Raw genomic sequence first — 22,441 nt, forward strand, 5'->3', positions numbered from 1 at the left:
CATTTGTGTGGATTTTCAATTCTGCGCGCACTCCATTGTAGAATAATGGGCGCCGTGCCTCCTTGCAGGTTAGCAGACGTCAGCAGGCATTGAATGAGGGAGGTGTTCGGCTGGGATTGTGTTTTTACCATCTCCAGCCTCGTGTCAATTACTTTCATGTGTGACCATTGATATCGATATACATATGTAAAAACAAGTTTTAATAATTTTAATAATGTGAGTTGAATTCACTTCGTTCACAGTCCTGTTTACTTGCCCGTGTTCAACGAATGGCACAGCCCTTGGTGTAAAAGGGTTTAAGAGTTGGGGGTTATTGCCTACTACATAAATCAGCAAGTTAAATTTCGATTTAAAGCTTTCGTGACTGCAAGGATTCATCTTCTTTGGTTCTTTCGGTAAAGGCACGTAGAATGAGAATACAATAATAAATTAATAAAATAACACAATAAAATTCTCACGACGTTTCGGCCACAACACAAGTGGCCTTCTTCAGGTGAAAGGAACAGACCTGTCGGGACGACAAGTGGCCTTCTTCACCTGTAGAATAAGGCCACTTGTGTTGTGGCCGAAACGTCGTGAGAATTTTATTGTGTTATTTTATTTTATTATTTTATTCTCATTCTACGTGACTTTACCGAAAGAACCAAAGAAAATCAGCAAGTTTTTTTCACAACCCTGGAATGACGAACGAATTGCTGACAGTTCAATAGGGGCTGAGCGGATCAGAGTTTCTGACGGAGAGTTGTCAGTGAATAACATACATTTCAAGCACCTTTCTTTTTAGCCCGGTGGCAGACCTCATCTGAAAGCCCAAAGTAGAAAAGCTGCAGTGCTGATAAATGCGGTTGTGAGATTGGCTGTTCAACTCAGCGGTGAGCGAAAGCTGAAACGACCATCATTGACGCGTGGAACGCGAGTACACCACCTGACGATTTCAATCGTTTGGTTGTGTCGGGTTGGTCAAACTACATAATATTGGAAAAGGAAAATATACGTTTTGTATCAGGGTGGAGTGATTGCACACGAGTTCATGCATCACGCTGTATACCCGGTGACCCGAGTTTATTTCCAGCCGTGACTAACTTCAGAGGCGAGTGAAATCTTAACTGGACCTGAGCACCCAACCCTTTACTCAACCTGCACTGACCAACGTGGTGGTCAAACAAGTCCCCTGCGACCAGCAAGATATGGGGAGGCTTTCATCCAGCAGTGGATTAATAAAGGGTTGCTAAAAAATGTAGACTGCTGGATATTGCATGTTAATTGAAACATATACAATTGGTGATTCACATCTGCATTTTCAGCAATCATTTTTTCACACGTTATAACCAAATACTCATCGCGGCCACTATAGAACATTATACTTCATACACATTTGCTCAATGATCACTGAGCAACAGGGTTAATAATCAACTATAATACTCCATAAATGTAAACTTTTGATGACGATTTTATGGAAATTAATTGCATAAGAACCAGTGAAAATTAATAAGATAATTACAATAATTACTGACGTTCTAACAAGTCACTGACTTCCTAACAAACAATAAATAAACAACAGCCTGAAAATCTCAAGTACATTTTCCCATTGAACGGCATCCTTTAGAATGTCCACTCTTTCTAAGCAGGGCCAATGTGTGCATGTACATTGAACCAAATACGCAGTAGTTAATTGTAGAACCATTTAATTAAATAGGATTATTGTCAACACAATATATGGGTGTAAGAATGCTATGTAGGATTAAATGGATTTTGAGATGTTTATAGGATACTTATTTCAGTGATTTGGTGTGCACGTTTGAAATGCATTCAGCCATGTAATTAGTTTCCTTTAATGTTCTCAAGCAGTCAACTTACTTCTTCTTACAATGTCTTCCTCACAAAATCCGTTGATTGTGAAATGTAAAGGTAAATTATGGTCTGGCTCATGGTTAATGGAATGCAACAAGGAAGCATCACTTACAGGAGAGGCCATGCTTGGGTAAAAATCTAAATTGGTAATATTATCCTCCACTTTGTAATTATAGCAAATAGCCGTCTACAGAGAATGGGCTGTGATTTCCAGCATGACCCCATTAGCAAACAACTGGACACTATTGATGGGATTTTAAATTGCAGAGTATTGGGTTACTTCTGTGTGCTAATAGATGGCGTTAATGAAGCTCATTTTTTGGGTGTGTTTTCTAGAGGAGATTCAAGGGACATTGGAGAAGAGCGGCTTCTACAAGAAATTCAGCGAAGATGTTATTTTTGCAACCCTCCACGATGCTGTTGCTTCCATCACACCAACAACCATGGTACAGAAAACTAGAATTGCATTGGCATACAGCATTCACCAACCCCAACCCCACGCACACAATACAACAGCGGTAACGTAACCTTATATGTTTACTCTTGAAGAGAGAAAAAAACCATGCCCACTTCAAAATAATTGCTGTGTGGATGCACTGCTTATTCAATTATAACATAAACTCATTACATCTGACACACACGTGTGTTTTTTTATTATTTCATCCATGTCCACACATTGTTTGGTTCGTGCAAGGCACGGTCAAAGATTATTTGGAATGTCTTCCTTTTTTTCCAAATCCGTTACGTTTAGGTAGGAGCAAGTTCAACGCTGTATTAGTAGGGGAAGGGCGTCGTAATATAGAAACATGGTTTGGCCTTATGCTGCAGGAGACGTTTTAAATAACTGAAACTATTCCACGAATTGTGTAATGTCACCGAAGTAATATATTTTGTTTAAATATCATTTAATCTATTTTAATCGCAGACTCAATTTCAAATGTGAGTTCCAAAAAACATTGATATGTGAAGTTGCACGATGAGGTGCATGCTGCGAATATGTTCCTGATTTTCAAAATTAACCTGAAGAGTCAAAGAAATTAGGCCCTCGATGAAATTTCTGGTGATCCGGAAAAAAAAATGTTTCAGAATTTTTCAAAATTTGACGTTCCGTCTTCCCCGCAATAAATTGTTGCATGACTTCAATGTTGCTTGGATTATCAAAACATTAACGTGGTTCCCTTAGATTATATTTTACATTTTTTATATTTAAAATAATCAAGTGTAGTGCATCAACAATAAACGTTGTGAAAATGTTACAAATTTAAATAGATGAATGCGAAATATCTAAAAACAAATCCAAAGCTCATCCCTAGTTCCTGTATAATCCAAAGTAAGTTACAATGACCTCTGAAAAATACAATATTTCTTGCATTGAATCTACAAACTCGTGATGAAAATGCAACACAAACTATTTAAGGAGGGAAGAGTAATACATAATTAATAATCATCGTATGTAAATTACCGCAGAGCTTGCTTGTGAGAGACGAGAGAAACAATTTTAACGTACCTTTAAATATTACAATCATCTTGCGACGTATTTATTTATTTACAATCACGGTCATATGTTTTGGAAAATTATATTTCGATTACACATTAAGGGTACCTTTCATTATCAGGTAACACAATGCTGTAATTCTAATCGTGATGAGTTGTTGTATGTCTTTGTCAAGAGGGTAAATGCATACTGTGAGCAGTTGGCTGTGAGTGTTGTAATTTTCCACATGATTCATTCATGGGCCATTTAATTGTTTCTCATTTAATTAACTTCTAAAATAGTATCGCCTGACCCAAAATAAAATTGATTTTATTTTTTAACTGCAGGGAACCAACACATGATCCCTAAATGTTGTGCGAATTGTAAAACAGGTTGGTAATTTTATTAAAGAGAATATATATTTTAGAAAGGTAATGTTAGATCTGTTTAATCCTTATCTATAAATTATGAGTCTGGGAAAATAAAGTTCATACATTATTACCATTGCAAGCGCAACCTTAAAACTTGCAATTCAGTCTTTCTTTGATATATTCTGCAACAGATGTGGATTCATGTATACAGGGGGAAAATCAGTTTTTAAATTGATTTCACGAATTAACGTATTTTTTTCTTAATGAGACAAAAGCAGCCAAGCTTTCAACTTTGCATACCAGTTAATTGAATGGTATTCGCACTAATTACATTAATATTCATACAGCAGCGTGCAGCACCAGTGTCCTGGCATCATGAAGATGTGACGGTTTTCTAAATGGCCTGTCCATGAAAACTGCAGCCAGTGCGACTAAGATTTCAGGTATTGGAGTTGTGTTCGGAGCAAGTGATTTGACATGAAATACATGAACTGTTGATGCGAGCTTGAGGTTGATATGTACATCCAGTATAACTGTACGGTGGCTGGGGTTCCGCAGAAATTGTAGGGCTCAGTTCTTGGACACGTTTTGCAGTCAAAGAACCGTCAATACCCTTAACATTCCCCAAAAGATATTTCTGTATGCAAACTATTTGACATATTAATTCGACAGGTATTAGTGGTGTATGCAACAGTGCATGGCTCCAGTACAAGCTGGGCTCAACATATTCACGTATTAACGTATTAACGTTGAGCCCAGCTGAGCCACTGTTCTTGATGTTGGTGGTGTGGTTGTAATTATGGGGCCAGATGTTAAATGAGAATAAACTTGTCCATCACCCATTGTCTTTCAGGGTTTAGCAGTGTATGCAGAAAATCATAATGGTGCAAATATAAATGAATAACATTCAAATAAGATAAAACTGTGGGGAAAATACCTGTGTTTGAAGTATGCACTTGCCAGCGTGAAATATAATATTCGGCTAGCCTTCTTTCCGCCAAGATATTCATCTTGATAAAATCCTGTTTATGAAATGTCAGATATATGCATTTTCTTCCTCAGTGCTTAATATGTTACGTTCTGGTATTACACCAGCACATATATTATTTAAAAGTTATGACAGATAATTCATAAAAATACAATATTGGATTTTCTACACAATTGTCTTATGTTCACCTGAATTGTATTTTGGTCATCGCATATGAATTGAAAATGTTAGCTTTTGAACAGTCAAATATTTTTCAATGTTCTCTGATGTGTAATTAATTATACGTGCTTGTAATTTTTTTAACATTCATAAAAATTTAAATCTAAATTTTAAATACGAATGTGCGCTCTGTTATTCTAATAATAAAACATCAAATTATGGTATTAAACTGCATTCATAATTATATGCTCAAAAAATATGCTGTGTTGTATTCAAAACACATTGATGGTGGTTTAATATTGTAGGTTCTTATTTTTTAACGTAATTTTTTTTCTCAAAAATCAAACCCAATTGTTATTAAAATTTCTGTAGTAATATTTATCAACGCCTATATTTTATTGAATGTGCATAACGTGATTCACATTAAATTTAAATGTCCACGTGTGGAAGAAGCTCTCAGTTCTCGGGACTCGCATGTTTATTGCCTCCTTCAACTGTATGTGTCGACCCTGACTAAAATTATCTTCTTTTGCCTTCACAACAAACAAACATCAACAAGGCAGCTGGGGAGGGTGGTACAGGACGTCACCTCCACTCATCTTGGGGTCATTAATGAGTTGCTTGAGTTTTTGGCCGATTCAGGATACAATTCAAACATGGACTGGAGTGACTTGGGACATTTTCACCACTCTCCCTCTCCTTGCTTATGTCAATTCATTGCCCATGGCTGGCATCAGTGGCAAATGGTATCTAGACAAGTCCTGGACCCCCCCCCCCCTCCTCTTCACCAAACCACACCGACCAGCGTCGTAAAGGTTGGTTCAACAACGTCATTCACCAAAAGCTGTGGGAAGGCCTTCAGTAACCAGTGGATTCACAGAGCGTTGTCAATTGTAACGTAACGATATTTATTACATGAAGATAATACACACGAGATGTTTTATATCAATTCGCTCTCTGTTGGTCTCTGTCGGTCAACAATGAGAGTTCAACCCCGATGAAGCTTGGAGAGCTGAATGGAGTTCAAAATTTACAAACTAACACCTTGTTGATTTGAAGCTTTCGTGACTGCAGGAATTACTCTTTGGTTCTTTCGCTAAAGTGACGTAGAATAAATTATTCGATTTATTTTCTTTCCACGTGACATTACCGAAAGAACCAAAGAGTAACACCTTGTTGTGAAAGGCTCGCGACGCTCACGGTCCACCCTAAACCGCATCCACTGCACAAACCATGGCAGATGCGGATACCTGATGCACAAATGGAAAATTCAAAAAACTCTCCAGTGTGCGACTGTGGTCATCCAGAATAGGCAGTATAACAAACAACGACGCATTGCTCGATCCACAAATACAAAGGAGACATCATCACAGCGATGCACTCTGACTCGGCTACTCCTGACGCGGTTATTATCTGGCTTGACCACCCGAATGTGAAATTGTTGTTGTTGCTCTGCATCTACATCAGCAGCCGTACGGAATAAGAAGACGTCTGCCTCCACCTGCCTCTGGCTGTCTCTCACATTATCTCCAACTTTATCCCACTCTCCGTCTCCTTGCGTCTGTCTCTGTGTGTATCATGTATCTATCTTTCCTCCCTCCACTCTGTGGCTCAGTCTCCCTGTCTCCCTCTGTTTCTATGCTGTGGTGACCGTAGGGCTAATTACTTACGTAATTGTTGGTTATTGAATAATTAACATCAAGTGATTGCTTAAGTAATGTTAATCGTTTTCGTTAACAATTAATATGGCTCGAGCTTCCAGATGTGGGATGTCAATTGTAAGGGTCTATACTTACGCATTATTAATACTCTCCAAAAAATAACCTCAGTTCACAGGATCCAGTTGTCACTGATGTTTCAGGGAATTTATTTTTACCATTTCAGTTCCCTTTGGACAATTGTACAACGTTGAATGCAGCGTGTACTTTCTCAATACGTTTAAGTTACAATAACATAATTTAGAAAACAGTATACCAAAACAGCACATTGTTTTCGTTAATATGTATACATTTATCAACTTCATTCTCACAATGAAAGTAATACGAAGGCATTTAAATCAGAAATTAAGCATTTTCTGAAACACCGTGTTCCTAAAAGAAGGTTATTGAACTATCATTTATTAGTTGCCAACATATTTGCATACGTTGTGATGTCAAATTATGAAAGAAATTCAGAATTACTAAATTCAAGATCTAGGGAGGTTACACCGACTTCCTGGATATTTTTTTCACTTCTTTGAACGTGTCCTGATTATGCTTGATGTAGTTTAAAGTGAAACGTCCTATTGAATCGTAAAAAAATTGGTTGTGAGAAATGCTATTTCACTCATGGTGAGCTGAAATAATTGGCAAAATTAAATACTTATCTACGTAATGCTTTAATTTGATCGGCTATGTTGGGTGGTGGAGGGTCATAACGACACACATTTGGCCGGATCATTGCATAGCCTGGCCCAAAAATAAAATTTTAATCGGCAAACTATTTTCTTATTTATTTTGAGGGTCCCAAAATTTATATATACTTTTATTCCAGATTGTCATCTGATTAAACATGCTGGATTTCGATACAACAGTTTCATCGGCCTGGGTTAAAAACAGTTCAATAAAATATAAGCTCATTATGAGACGCCAAGATTTTAAATTATTAATTTTAGGATTTTTATCAGTATGAACATAGACTTGATTATTGTTACATGTTTATATATTTTATTTGTCGAGCCCATCAATTACAATATAGCTTGCATTAGTCACCGATGACCACTTATATATCTTGGATGACTCATGTCTGTTTATATCAGGACATTCCTATGATGTGGACCAGGATCTCCACAGTTAAATTAGTACAATTTTGGTGATGTCTTCATTAAATACCTTCATTGAAATTAATCCAATATCCCCTTTTTATTTGCGACCGCTTTTAACACATTATTGATACTATTGTGAGCTCTCAATGCATCTATATTATGTTGCTTTTGTTGTCTAAAGCAGTGCTTCAGTTTTTGGTAGCAGATGTCATTGTTTTATGCAAAGTATATCGGAGGGCATTGTGTGCCAAACTCTTAGCCCATGTTCTGAATCTCACACAGCCGAGCAGACGTTCACCATTTGTAGAGGGATTGTGTCTCTTTCCTGTATGTGCCTGAAGTGTGTTCAGACGTCGTCATAGCAGGCCCCATATTAAAACGACAATAATGATTTTAAAAAAGTATAGATAATGCATAGAAACCTAAACCCGCAATGTTTCACTTAGAGCCAAAGCCTCTGCAAATTGGAGGCTGATGAAGACGAACAGGAAAATATGCTGTGTTCCTATACTGACGGGTATTTGTTTCATGAATGTAAATTAGGGTAGCATGTTTACAGATTTTGAGGCAAACTTTCATCTTAAATCATAAGGATTTGACTACCTTTGAGAAACATGCTGTCATATGGGACGTAACATACATTCACCTTGGCAAAAGGTTATCTTAACCAAAATACGGATTGCCAACTGGGAACAGGCAGTATCCAGATTGTTGTATATTTATGGGCACATTGAGGTCTGCTGCTCTTATCCATCACCCTGCATCAAGTACATATCAAGACATTTACAAGTGGACCGATAGACCACTTTGTGGGATGGACACATTTGCATAAGAGCGAGTGAATCCCACGTGTTGTGCTGAACTTTTGAAGTTCAATTCTGCATTAATTTTAGATGCATAAATTGCATTGTTTCTCTGCACAGCTGTCATGTATGTCGGGTAGACAACAACATGAGGTCTGCCTTTACAAGTGTAGAGGTGTTAACTACGCGCTGTTGCGTAACCTGTGTTGCCACCAGGGCAGTGCAGCATTACCCCTGGGTACAACGGTTGGGGTCAGTCGAGGTGAAACGGATCGTGGCCAGGGTTTGGTGCGAACCAATCAGACGGTTCCACGTGGGAATGTATGATTGGTTCTACCTGGCCACGAAGGGGTATAAGACGGGTGACCCAACGGACCTCGGGGAGTTCTCTCCCTGCACGAAGATAGAAGACTGGGCTGAAGCCTAGCTAGGACCCTGGACCAGCCTTTCAGCCCTTCTAAGGGCTAAGGCTCGGCATACCCAGTGGTCAGGACCCACCGGGCCAGCGGTGGATCAGATAGCCTCCCCTAGGTCCTAGCCGGAGGACTAGGATAGCGGTAGACGTGTGAGTCCCGCCAAGTCCGGAGGTTGTACCTCCCTAGGGTATCGGGTGAGGGGACCGAATATCCCTCTGTGTGTGTTAAGCGTTGTATAAGGAAATAATACAATAAACAGAGTGTGCCTCCTAAAGAAGTCTGCTCGTCCTTACAACACTACACAAGCAAAGCATTTTATAGCCAATGGCAGTTGAATCGGCATCACCACCGCTCAGCGCATGGCACTGAGTGTGAGTGTGGGGAGGCGCGGTAGTGCTATGAGTAGGGTGAGGGTCACCAACCTTTTCAATTGTCCTCACTGATGCTGAGAACTAAAAGTAGATGCAAGGTGGCCAGGCCTCTGTGACTGCCATACCTTTGTGCGTCACACTGCCAAAGGCAAATAGGGATAAGGTGCGTGCTTGTAAATGTCGCACAGGGCCTCAGGGGCCCTGGCTTACAAATTACCATTATTATTATTATCCTTAACAGCACAAGAGGCACAGCAGTCTGTTATTTATTTATTTAGTTTACCAGGTAAGGCCCACTGAACTCTGTGGCTTTTTCATACGCGACCTGGCCACAAATGATAACTCAACGAATTGGCTTATCACGTGGAAATGTATAGCAGCCAAATACTCTAAACGTATGTTTCTAAATGTGGAGGGAAAAAAACGGAGGACCTGGAGAAAAATCCCCACGACAACGGGGAGTACATACAAACTCTAAATATACAACAGGCGTCAGGGTCAGGATTGAACCCACGACCTCCTGTATACCAGGTGAGGCAGTTAACATCTCGCCACTGGGGTACCCCAATAAAGGCTACATGGGGGTGTCATCCTTCTACTGTTTTCTCTTCAGCATAACTCCACTAATTGCCTGATTTTCATCACTATGAATCACCCACCGATCCCTTAACTCATCCCAACCACAATGACATGTGATGTCACATTAACATCACATGAAGCATGTATGCTGTCATTGATGTGTGATTTATATGTTTGCGGCTTTGAGGCTACAGAGGAACAGGAATATTTACTGTCTTTAATCACCTTGTGGGGACTTTTGTAACTTCGTAAGAATAATAAAAAGAGTAAAACGGAGCTTGTTTAACCACCGAAATGAATGACATATAATCAGTACACCAAGCAGACTTTCCATATCAATGCATTATTATGGAAATCTGCAATGGAGGAGGAATACCAAAGCTACACGAACTGTCTCCTGAAGCCCACTCGTGGCAGCAAACCTCGGATGTACGTAGGCAAGAATCAAATTTAGGAAGCATTTAATATTCGTTGGTTCTTTCGGTAAAGTCACGTAGATATAATTTATGTCTTATTTATATCTACGTGACTTTACCGAAAGAACCAAAGAAGATTAACTATTTTGATCGCTTGATTCTGTATTGGTAGAAATCTAACTGGAATATGACCTGGGAATTCTTAAAACCGAAGGGTATTGAAAGATTCAATCGGACGGGGAGACATTTTTTGTTTACAAAGCTGGTGCTGATCCAATGTGATTTAAAAATGCAAATATTAGAAAGCAAATTATACTTAAAAGGCTTAGATTTGTAGGTCTTCATTCATTTTATCATAATAAAGACCACAATCGGAATGTTGGTTTGTGCTGATTATTTCTCGTAGTTGCGTAGGTTATTACATTTTGAAAATGCAAATGTGTCAGGTTGACTATATCTGAATTTCAATCAAAGTAACCAGTGTAGCATGTTGACGGACATTCGGGGAACATACATCTTCAGCAGTGCATATCTGCAAGGTTTCAAAAGGTCAATCTTTTCATTTGATGCACTAAACCAACCCATCTGCTGAGAACCTTAAAATTTCCATTTTTTTCTCATGATCCATCCGTTACACTTTGCATTACTCAGAAGAGTGTTTTAGCTGTGATTGCTTTGCCATCTGTTGAGTCAGGAGAAACTCTTTAACATTCCGTGATTGCACGGTAAATAATATTCAAGCTTCCTGGTGTGTGGGTAGTGGCCAGCTCATCCGTGAAGATGCTCAGATGTTTTATCAAACCATGCAGAATAAAAAAAACACGAACACACACTTCTTGCTTGTTTTTTACTAACAGTTTTTTTTTTTACGTAACAGTTACAGGTTACAAATACAGTATGCAGCATCTCATAATGATCAGCCTATACAGTACCTAAAGATGAAGACATGAAAGACAATGTTCATTTGGTACAGCACAGAAAGCTGTTTAGCAGACTCTATCATGAACAAGCAAAGCTTTATTGCTAAACAAGCATCTCTATGCTAGTCCAGAAAGCAGCATTTGATGACTACACCATACCATTATTTGCACTTTGTGCACGCAAGAAATAAAGCGCCGTCCTTAGCATGCCTTATGAGTCCTCGCCATCAGCGGTAATCGCGAAGATTACGTTAAATCGGTCGGGTTGAGTGGACGTTCTCCTCTCGCTTGTCACACTGAAATATGTCCCAAGGCATTTACATTTCGAAAAATCATCAAAGACCTATTGTTGGAGAACCCGTCGTCGATGCCTTCTTTGGTGGTCAGGCATTTTTAAAGGATGCTGTCTAAAATATATATTTTTTTCAGTTTCCGTGCGACATATACCGTGCATTGTTTCATTTTATTACGCTATTGTGTGCGAGCTGGCCACTGAATGGCACATAATGTAATTGTCCTTCGTTACGTATGGATAAACGACGCACAGCTTTTTTTTTATAGTGGGGGTATTTTATTACTGGCCATAAAATGCAATGGCAAGCATTTTATTGCTATTTCTTAGTGTAGGCAGGGACACCGGTAGGAGTAAGGCAGTAAAAATGAAACTTCCATCCGATATTTTCAGGTCACTATCCAATTGTGGATGTGGGGGAAAGGTGATGGGATAACAGATATTGGGTGCTGGGATTGTATTAAGCCTTATTTCTTGCACCACACGACAACTTTCACAAGGGCATGTATTAAAAAAATGTTATATAAAAATATAACATCTTCTTGGTTCTTTCGGTAAAGTCACGTAGAAGGGGAATAATAAAATACTAAAAATAAAGCAATATTTTTTTATTTTACTGTGTTTTATTTTTATTACTTTATTATTTCCCCTCTACGTAACTTTACCAAAAGAGTCAAGAAGATGAATCCCTGCAGTCACGAAAGCTTTAAATCGAAAAATATAACATTTTACCATAGTAGGGAATAGAGCTGGTTTAAAAAAAAATGATTTGGTGTCACATGGGGGTGTATCCCACAAATTATAAAGGTCGGCTTGAATAGCTCATTTAAATAAAATGTATGTTAAATAACGGTATCTTTAAAATAATATCCATGGATAGATTTTTTTCAAGGAATACAAAAATAAAATTTAAATATCAAAAAATAAAATAGCACAGGTTTATCAATGACTGTTGTTTCATGTTAAGTCAAATGCAGTCTTTTGAATTGCTTATGGACAGGGGCCCTCAGGTCAAAATAAAAGCATTTCCCTTGCTCGACGGAGTTACAGGGCAGCACTCAACTCCAGTGAAGGCCCTCAGCCAACAGTGGGAACTTCACATCCCATGGCAAGGACTAATCTCTCGAAAAAACAGACAGCCACTGTTGACGATCCAGGTGGTACTCGGGTTATTGATATGAATGAGATGATGTTCCGAATTGGCTTCGACTCGGGATGCGATTTTCATGGCCTTGCGTGATTGCCAGTCGAGTCTTTAAAATGCGGAAAGCGACCACTCAATCATGCAAGAAGTAGCTACCTTGTCACTTGCCGATCATTTTAAACAAGAGTGGGTGCTTTCTGGCGCACAAAACTACGTCTCTTGTACGGTCAAGTCATAGCAAAGGGGTGTGTGCATGCACAATTGTTTTAAGAGACGCCAGGCGAGAGATGCCCAGGCAGTGGTGGATATTAAAGTACTGTTTACAGTTGTTTGATGAAAAGGGGGGTGGGTGGGGGGTGGGAAACTGACGCATTCAAACTAAATCTAAGAGCGAAGGGAGAAACGAATGAGTAAAAAAAAATCAGCATTTGCCACAATATGAACACCACATGACTGCTGCATCATCTTTTTGCCTTTTCCCCGACGCTGAACGTTTGAAATGCAGAACTGCATGTGGCGGCAGGCGGCCACCACGGCCACGATCAAAACACATTTTGGCAAAACGTAGAACTCCTCAACGCTCGCATGTACACCACTTGTGAAACAAAAACAAAAATCAATACAGCAGTACTACTGGTTATTAAATAAACAATAATTGTCATTAATACAAATACTTGTACATGAGCTGGATGTAGATCCCGCTTCGTGTTGCCAAGAGAAACATTTAAATTATTTTGAGATGTGCAGCTGCAACCCAGTTCCTGCTCAGTGCTATTCTTTTTTTTTTAAACGAGAAAAAAAAACACAGATTTGGCCTACCAGCAAAAACACATGGATAAACATTGATCATGGGAACACATTCCACAGTTGAAGGTCAGAGGTGTTAAGTATTCTTTCAGTTTATATAAAATGATGACTGGTATTTCTGTACTTATCTAGAAACATTGTAAATAATATATCTTGAGCATCACTAAAGCATTGTTGAGGAACCTAATTTGGTAGGCGTACGGATCTCCTACAGGTTTAGTCTTGCGTTTAAAATTATTCTGTCTGACCCGTTGTCTATTAGCTTCATCTCCCCAACCGTTTGACTACATTTGGTAAAAAAAAATTACACAAGGGAGACACACACGGATTTGCTTATTCACATAGAGCAGAGAGACGAGACACACGGAGCTATCATGCACGTGCCAACATTCCACATGGTGAATTTTAAGAGGCATTACTTTGTCCAGTGGTCACTAATGTAATACGTATGTTTATTTTACAAGACTTGGGTATTTGCTGCCATAATAGTTCTAACAAAGAAAGAGATATAGAAAAAAAAGGGGCACTTGTAAAAAAAAATTATGCAAGTAAATTAAAATAAAAATGCCCAAAAATATATATTTAATATAAAACATTAAAGCAATATATCTACAAAGTGCAGTACTCGATAATTGGACACCTGCCATAAAGAGATATACACACATATATATTTGTAATCTTGCTCTCTTTTATACTCTCAAAGTACACGTTTATAGTGGATTAAATCTGAATACGGTTCATTAAGGCAGAAACAGAAAACACCGACTAGGCAGCACTGACGAAGCAGGGGGGGGGGGGTGGTGGTTAAGCAGCGAGTGTGAAGACAGAGTAGTGCCAGCACTTAGTGATGCTCTCCACGAGAGCATGGGACAGGGCTGCTGCGGGTAAATCCAGCAGAGACACAGCAGTTGAACTTACAAGGCTTCGCACGATCGTGGATATGTATTCGCTCACTCGCTTCTCTTTTTGTTGCTGTTTCCTATGGCGCTGAATCGCTTTTGGAAATCCAATGAGTGCAATTATTTTTTTTTTCGTTTGAAACGTATGCGTGGTAATTTTTTGTTTGTTTTCCGGTTTTTTTTGTTTGTTTGTTTGTTTGATTGCAAGACTTTAAAAAGGATTTCGGCACACAAATGCGGTATTTGTCTCCCTTGGATAAATTCAACCGACAGCGTCGGGCCACCCCCCTCCCCCCATTCCCCCCGATCCTCGCCCTCCTCGTAACATCGGCGTGCTGGCACATCGGCTACGCCTGGGTGGCCTGTTTGTACTGCCCGTTGGTTTTGCTCGAGAGCTTCACTCCGTTGTAGAGCTCAAAGTTGTAGCCGTCCAGTGGCGTGGGCCCGTTGCCAACGGTGTGCAGCGCGGTGGTGGACGAGACGGGGCGGGCGCGCGAACACACGCAGTAGAGTAGCAGCGAGGCGCACACCATGCCCATGACAATGCCCAGCGCGCTGATGGTGATGATGGTGATGAGCATCGGGTCTAATGCCTGGCCGAGGCTTGGCACGGTGGCGGTGACTCTTGTGCTGTCCTTGCTCAGGCTCTTGCCTCCTCCTGGCCCTGACTCTGGCATCCACGGCCTGGAATCTACGAATTAAAACAATAAGCACGGTACAGCGTTAATGGTCGCAGTGCTCTTTGTGAATTGAGAACTGATTCAAAAGTAGTAAAGGTGACGTCACGATGAAGGTGAATCTTGCAATGCATGCGAGTTGCACAATATTTCGGAGATGTGAGGGTAATTCAGCGAGTCAAGTGAATGGTGATGCTCACGTATGATTTTGGGAAATATTGCACAGCGAATGGGATGTGGCCCGCATGCTCTTGCGCAATTTTCTAAAGATCAATGTGCTTGCCGCGCCATGGCACCTCATTGGAGCGGTGAGCTCTTACTCATATACAGCAAAAGTTATTCAAACATCTATAATAGAGGTTTTTTTGGGTTAGATCGCATAAATATATAAATGTGTCGTTAAACCCGCCACCGCCCGACACGGCCAATTAGCAAGGGTTGTCACGTAAACAGAACGTGGCCAATTCGTCACTAGTACAGCACACCGGTGTGTTGGAGAGCCAAGCCACAACATTTACAATCTGAGTACGACGTTTCGCCAGTAATTACAACTAGCTTCATCAGGCGACAGCCAGATTTGTGGACAAATCCTCCTGTTTCGTTCCTTAAATAGAGGGGGGGGGGGGGTTAATAAATGCATATAAAGTAACGAATTGGCACGTTCTGTTTGCGTGACAAACCTTACTAATTGGCTGTGTCGGGTGGTGTCGGGTTTAACGACACATTTATATATTTATTACGCGATCTAACCCATGGGCGGTAGAGCTGATTGGGGGCAAACCTTCACTCTAGCTGTGAAGGTTTAAGAAACATCAATCATTATTTTTTGCCCTGGGGGTGTTCTGTTCACTTTTCTGGAAGGCAGAGTGCACATACTTTGAGAACTTAAAACGCCATGGTTTATTGGATGAACTGTTCCCAAATTTATCCTTACGTCCATTTATAGTTGATTGATTAAAATAAACCTCTCAACAGGAGCAACTGGCCTAACACATCTGTGACCATCGCAACGATTCTCATGTGCTGATGCAGCCACTCCTCTCGTTTGTAAACATTGCCTGCCGCAGTTTGCACAGTTGTTATTCACGTTTCAGCTTAATTTGGAAAATAATACTCTCAGAGGATAACTTTTAAAGACAATGAAACCTCAATCTTAAAGTTCCTCAGGGGGACCAGAAAAATGAACAATAGTTCTGGGAAAATGTTGGCTCGGGAAATGCTGTTTCCTGCCATCAAAAGCGAGGATCCTCCTGCTGTCTGTGTCTCCCACTCTTGCTTCTCTCTCTCTCACTCTGACCGGCCTCTCTGATGCTGTATCGCCCTGCCCGTTAAAGCCTCTCGCTCATCTGTACGTCTCTCACGCCGCGTATGCATCTCTCTCGCTCGATGCATCTCTCCCACGCCGTGCCCAGCCTCCACTCTCTGCCCACATCGCACATCTCCTCGCTTCTCTCACTTTACACGTCTCTCCCTCCACGCAGGACGTGCATCTGCCACGTCTGTATGCACGGCATCTCCCAGCTCTCCACGCCTCTCACGCATTGCGACAATGTAGATTGTAATGAGAATATGTGTATATATGTTTTTTTTGTCGTACGTAAATTTGATGATAGACGTGGATATTTGAGAGAAGGTCCGGAACGACGTGAGGATTGCACGTTGATAATTCCTGCTGGTGGTGGAACGGCGGCGGCGGCGGCGGCGGTGGTAGTGGTGGTGGGGTTGAGTGCATTATTTAGTTTTGCTAAATTGCCTAGTTTCCAGTTTAGTGTGACAGCCACTGGTCAGTAGGGAGAGAGCACGCGCTCAGCCCGTGGGGAAGGAGTCTGGTCTATCTGTTTGGCGATTGTTTATTACCTGCGCCGCCGGATAGCGGGAGATAAAAGGTGACTGGGAGAATGAATGTTCGGAGAAGGAAAAACAACAACCCCCCCCCCACCCTTTCCATCTGGCGCCCATTAGCCGCAGCTTGGTATGGGTAATAAATAAAACGCAGACAACGCAGCGTTGCTTTCTCAAAGCACACTCGTGCTTTTACAGGCGCCGGGCTAATTTAAACATTCACGTGGCAAGCGCTGGGAGGTGCTAAGGGGCCATCCATTGAGCAGGTACGCAACGATCTGTCAAAACTTGACCCCTCCCCCCCTCCCTGTACGCACGCGGACTTTTTACCCCCATCCCCCCCACCTGCGTACGCACGCCTGACGCACACCCCCCCCCCCCCGAAGCCTATAGAACGGCCGATATTTAATCCACGCAGAAACGATCAAGGATCAAGTAATCAACAGATAGTCCACCGCCGGACTATCTAACTCATTTGAAGGCCAATGTAGACAAATTATTATTATTATCAAGGCTTCACCCCCCCCCCCCCTGTTTCCTATGCGTACGCACATTGTCAGTCAACCCCCCCCCCCCATAAGCAAGCCTACACATTTGGGTTAACCCCCCCTCCATGTGTACGTACTCAATGGATGGCTCGCTAACGAACTGGAGCTCCCACAATTTCAAGTGCGCCCCCCCCCAACCCCCGCGCCCCGAGAAGTAGTGGGGCGATCCATAACGGCAACATTGAAGGGCTCGCAGTGTGAGGCCCTTTCTGCTTTGAAGCCGTTCGTCATCATCAACGTTGTATGGCGGTAATCATTCAAGGCTACGCATTTTGAATTGGCTACCGGTCGTTAATTTGTTGCTGTAAATACGCATGTTACGACCGAATTTCCCTGCACGCGCCCGATCTCGTCATATCTCGGATGCTAAGCCTGGATAATGGGTTTTTTTTTTAATGAGCGACTACCACGAACAGAATGGGTGTCATAACCTGCGTCGAGACCATATCGTGAGCAGACAGCGGCGCAGGACATCTGCTGCACTACTTCTACTCCGCTACAACGCCTTTGCTTACACCTTCACCAACCTGCACTGGTCAGCGTGCTGAAGTGTGGTCAGATAACCCCCCACGAACCCGTGGGAAGGCGCTCATCCCGCAGTCGAATGGCACGAGGGCCGTGTACTAGGGCTGAACGACTTGGGGAAAATATCTCATTGCGATTTGATTTGCGATTACATTTTTTTTTTAAGTCAAGCTTCAGTTCAATATTCACTGTGTAATAGATTTACAACATGTGATGGAGCATTACCACGTGATACCATCAAAATGTGAACCGCTCTATATATTCTAATGCAAGGATGATAACTTAAAATGTATTGCTTCCAACATGTATTTATTAAAAATGTTTTAATTAAAATAGAACAATCAAACATAGAACAATTGTTAAGTTATGTAAACAAAGTTATAATTAAAAAAAAACAATTCTAATAAGTAATAGGACTTTTCAAATCGCAAAAAATCGCAGCCTTTGCGATTTGCTAATCGCATTGTTTCAACTTGCGATTTCGTTTTGAAATCGATTAATCGTTCAGCCCTTTACCGTTCAGCCCTACCGTGCACACCACGTGCATGTGCGTCACAATGATAGTGACGCTCCTCTGCTGTGGGCTTCGGTGGTGGCGTCTTTGGATCTCGATTGAAAATGAACCCATTCAGTTTAGTTTCGTTGTCCTTCAACCGCGCCTCCGATGTGGCACGGTTGGCTACGTACGGTGCTGAAGAAGTTCAACATACATCCATGGTCATTCGACTGCAGTGCAGCTCATTCTGAGGACCGTGCAAACCGCGGCACTCGTGTGCTCTACGAAGTGCGTGAGGGCTTCACCGTGCTGCCATTTCTTTGGCGAAGGGAAAACGATCGACATTTTCTCGAAATCAACTTCGCAATTCGGTGACAAGTGATACTCAAAACTCTTGAGTGGTGTAACTCATAAACCAAGGGCTGTTAATTTGTTACGGAAGAGGTGCAATTCTGGATAACTGTAGATGTTTGCCAAATTACGTTTATAATATATCACCGAAGCAAAATACCAGCGTGGTATTGGAGGAGTTGAAATAATGTGACAAGCCTCCACTAATCTTGGTAAAATTGTTTGAAAATGAGCTCCGCGTCTTCAGAGCCATGATAAATGCATTGAGGGCTGCTTAATTAGCTGATGTAGATCCAATAAAGCTACGGTGGCCCATAAAGGCTGTTTCACACGTCTAATTAACTATTTAAATCCTGTAGACTAAGCACCTTTGGCTGCACACATAAACAGAAAATCATTTATGTAGCCGTGCAGTGCTCCTGGTTTTTTATTAAGGCGGGAATATTTGAACTCGATCACCGGCCAAACTAAAGCCAAAAGTCTAAGAAGCTTGTTTTCAAAAGCTCTGGAAGAGTCAAGGGAATGTTTAGACATTCTTATGACATGTGGTTAATGCATTCTTTGAATTCAATGATCTATCGTAAACATCTACAAAAAGTCAGTGTTCTCCGTGCTTGTTTGACACTTAACTCCAGTGGCAGCTATAGGGTTTGTGGATACAATATATCATTGGGCTTGGGAAGAGACAGCGAACCTATTGAAGATGCTCCTTTAACAGAGCTGCAGGTATCTATGAAGAGTGCATGGTTCAATAAAATACATGATCCCAACTGATCCTCTCCGTGATTCTGGAGATCCAATCCACATCAGCTTTTCGATCCAATCCTGGGCGATTGAAATTGGATTTCAGTGATTGCGTATAGGAGAACTCTTATTCGCGGTTATGGGGGGGCACGGACCAATATTGCAGCTCCTATTATCTGTGGGGTTATCCGCACTTCTACTTTTATCCATTGGGTACAAAATGTGTGCATAACCAGTGAATAATTCGTCCATATTTTCCCAAGTGACAACTTGATTTGATTGGCTCTGTCGGATGGCAGATGCTTAGTTAAAATTTGACATTACTGTATACCAACATGATCTCACCTGCAAAAATGTTAAATCACGATTCATATTAGTCGCGAAAGTCTACGTGTACAATCATAATATTGTGATGCTAATAGGGACTTACCATCGAGAAAACAGGACATATCGATCAAAGGATTGGCCAAAACTTGGCAAGAACGAATAAACCTTCTCGACCAATGTGATGACGTCACATGGTATCCTAATGTGATGCAATCTTGTAACATCACACGTCATGTGTTCACCACTGCTCTCGATGTCATAATTACGCGTGGTATTGTTATTACCAATAATGAAATAGTAACGAGGACAAACACATTTTGGAAAGTGTTACAAACTCTTTCTTGTTTTCGTTTGCGTTGCTTATTTGAAAATTTCGCTTTGTTTTCGATTTATTAGCAGAGATGTAACCTGAGTATATAATAATAGTTCGCAAATTAATTCTACAGTAGACTTTTGCCTGATGACGACCGCTTGTGTTGCGATCGAAACGTCGTGATTTGTTTTATTTTATTTCTAACTACGTGACTTTACCGAAATAAACAAAGAGTAAGTAGTCACGTCGTCTCATCTGATCAATATAGATAGAACAGGATGAACTGAAACACAATACAAAATGCCCTCGGCTCTCACAAGTTTAACTGATCTGAGATCTCCTGGCACTAATTTTTCATCCTGATACAGGCATCAGTCCAGATGGTCACATCTGGGTTTCCACAGTCCCAATGGAATTTCACTCAAATTGGGTTTTTTTTTATTTTCTTCTGAAAATAGGTTTGAGGTGTTAAATTAGGTTTGTGAATTTACATCTCGGTTTTTATATGCTTGTAGTAATACAAACATTTAATAATACATTGCATCCATTCCGGCACTGTGTATGTTAGCTGTTTTTCTTCTGGATATAAAGCATGAGGTTAACCTCGATTATTTATGTCAGTTCACATTTCCACCCCACTGTCTTTGCTTTAGAGGTCACGGAGCATATTCTAAATCTAATAACGAGGAAAATCCTCTAACTCGACAAATGTGCAATTGGAGATTTTAAAACGTTAATTTCAGCTTTGATCAAAAGCAAATGCGCAACGTAAAAATAAATGTCACAATAATTAATTAAGTTAATATTGTGTTGCTTAGCACAATGTCACATTAATGTAGAGATATAATTTGAGTAAGTATTTCGTTTTCTTAATCTACATTTTTGGACACGTTTCAACAAACCAATGCCATTTCATAAGGCATGCAATTTAGAGATAAATGTCGTATAAATTGTTCAGAAATATTGTACGTGACATTTGTTCTGCTCATTTTAATCTTGAGCCCAACTTTGCATCCATGTTTACTAAGCTCTTAAATCAATTCCCATCAAGCAGTTCTATTTGCTCTCATAATGGCAATGTCTTCAACAAGTCTGAGATAATTAACATTGTCTCTCCATTTACCTTCATGCCCTTATCCCTCCAATTTCAGAAACGTCTTCTGATGCCATGCAGACAACGTTGATGTAAGCACGTTGCTTTTTGTACGAATCGCTCTGTCATGTGCTTTGATACTTTCTGCATGCAATCCAAGTGTAGCTGTTCCATTTTTTGTTAAATTGTCCACCAAAGTCACGGACAAAAAGTTTGTTAAACAACCTCAGATGGAAATCGCGTAAGAATAATTTCATAGCCAGGGCAGTTCTAGAAAGTGGTCCGAAATTACAGTTCTTACATAAAGAGGAAGACAAGTGCAGGCTGGATTAAATTTGTAAAAACTGTAATGAAAATACAGTGGCCGATGTGCCTCAAGAATTACATTTTTTAAATCAGTGTATATTAATATCCCCACTGTGACATATGGATAGCAAGCATTACACATAACTAATACAACTACAGGTAAAAAAAATGTGAAAAGCATCGAAAGGTGCATGCATGGAATTACAGTGAGAACAACGGAGGAACACGTGGATTGAATAACATGCATTAAAACTCATTTGCAGGATCATGATGAATCACAAGGCCATGAGAGACGGCAGCTTATGGAGGCCTTCATCCAACAGTGCATATAATGTGGTTAATAATGAGAATGACTTCGTAAAATCGCTATTTAATTGTAAAAAAATAAAATCCTTTAGTTTAAAATATATTGTTTTATTGCCATTTCCTTATACTTTGAATGCATTACACTTCGTGCAAAAGTTACGTCAATAACTTATTTCATGTATGGAACTTGTATAGTAAAGGAATATTGATCTAAAGCAGATAGGGTATCTACATCATGGGATCTCCTTTGGCGGCCTCTGGTCTAACACCGTTTGAGACGAGGCTCAAAAGAAAGCTGTCTCTGATGTGGACCAATCAGTTTCAAAGACAATGCATATATTATCAGGGTCTGTTTTTTGTTTGCATTCTGACCACAAGTATTGTGGTTAATGCAGACACGATTCCTTGTAAAAAAAAGGTTTCAGTTTGGTGTTTTAATATCTTAACACCTGTTTTGTTGCCAGAAAAAAGGGGAAACCCCTATTGTCATAGCAGATAGGGTAAACAACTTGGTAATTTGACATTCAAAGCGCTATGAAAGAAAGAGGACGCTGTAATGGGTGGGTATGCATATTGGATGGAGGCAACAGGTAACAAAAATGGGGCACTCAGAGAACAAA

The 22,441-nt window shown here is 40.5% G+C and overlaps 2 protein-coding genes across 3 annotated transcripts in view; one reads left to right on the forward strand and one right to left on the reverse strand.

The window, feature by feature from the left end:
• LOC116938812 (prestin-like) overlaps positions 1-5,302 on the forward strand; it is an 87,069-nt gene extending 81,767 nt beyond the window's left edge. Inside the window, exons 18-19 of the mRNA XM_076054139.1 lie at positions 2,188-2,297; positions 4,044-5,302. Coding sequence (XP_075910254.1) covers positions 2,188-2,297; positions 4,044-4,094 — 161 coding nt within the window. The 3' untranslated portion in view covers positions 4,095-5,302. The remainder of the gene's footprint in view (positions 1-2,187; positions 2,298-4,043) is intronic.
• A 5,762-nt stretch (positions 5,303-11,064) lies between these two features.
• Positions 11,065-22,441, reverse strand: part of LOC116938811 (neuropilin-2-like) — a 147,534-nt gene continuing 136,157 nt past the window's right edge. For both annotated transcript variants that reach the window (XM_032946485.2, XM_032946486.2), the window contains one exon: positions 11,065-14,984. In XM_032946485.2, the coding sequence (XP_032802376.2) occupies positions 14,641-14,984 (344 nt within the window). In that variant the 3' untranslated portion in view covers positions 11,065-14,640. The remainder of the gene's footprint in view (positions 14,985-22,441) is intronic.

The sequence above is a fragment of the Petromyzon marinus genome, chromosome 4, assembly GCF_048934315.1.
Source record: "Petromyzon marinus isolate PM22_M1 ecotype Great Lakes invasive population chromosome 4, UKy_Petmar_22M1.pri1.0, whole genome shotgun sequence".
In the NCBI taxonomy this organism is placed as follows: Eukaryota; Metazoa; Chordata; class Hyperoartia; order Petromyzontiformes; family Petromyzontidae; genus Petromyzon; species Petromyzon marinus.